The 624-nt window shown below is 33.2% G+C and overlaps 1 protein-coding gene across 1 annotated transcript in view; it reads right to left on the bottom strand.

Annotated features, from left to right (window-relative positions):
- Positions 1–115: 115 nt before the first annotated feature.
- LOC106058558 (uncharacterized) overlaps positions 116–624 on the bottom strand; it is a 57,026-nt gene continuing 56,517 nt past the window's right edge. The window contains exon 5 of the mRNA XM_056023248.1: positions 116–308. Coding sequence (XP_055879223.1) covers positions 155–308 — 154 coding nt within the window. The 3' untranslated portion in view covers positions 116–154. The remainder of the gene's footprint in view (positions 309–624) is intronic.

Genomic DNA, 624 nt, shown 5'->3' with positions numbered 1-624 from the left:
GACTTACTTTGATATGCGACTATTTTTTTTTAAAAAAGACTTACTTTGATATGCGACTATTTTTTTTCGAAGATTAAATAATGTGTTCTATTATAAGAGAACAAAAACAATATCGACCTGTCTCATCCATTTTTTTATTTAAACATTCTTTTAATTAAGCTCTTCTTACTATGAGATAAAAATGAGTTCTCAAGCTCAGAACATATAACAGAAGATTGGCGCCAAGGCTCCGTACCGGACCACGCTGGGAAAGTTTACTTCGCTCCTTGCTGGATAAAGGGGAAACTGCTGCCTCTCCAATACTATAGCTAGAAAAAAAATCATTTTAAGTACACAAAAATGTGTTACTATAGCCAGAAAATCATCTGACATACGTGGATTCGAAGGTGCCACCGTGCAGATTCAAGTTTCTTGAAGTTTTACATTTTCCAACCGGACAACTTGTCATCAAAAACAAGACTTTAGAACTTTTAAAACTAAAATTATAGATGGTTAATAGATAGATAGATAGATAGACAGACAGATAGATAGACGGATAGATGGATAGATAGATAGATAGATAGATAGATAGATAGATAGATAGATAGATAGACAGACAGACAGATAGATAGATGGATAGATAGA

The sequence above is a fragment of the Biomphalaria glabrata genome, chromosome 3 (genome assembly GCF_947242115.1).
Source record: "Biomphalaria glabrata chromosome 3, xgBioGlab47.1, whole genome shotgun sequence".
Classification (NCBI taxonomy): domain Eukaryota; kingdom Metazoa; phylum Mollusca; class Gastropoda; family Planorbidae; genus Biomphalaria; species Biomphalaria glabrata.
Note: the sequence above shows the minus strand (reverse complement) of the source record. Positions and strands in the feature narration are given on the sequence as shown.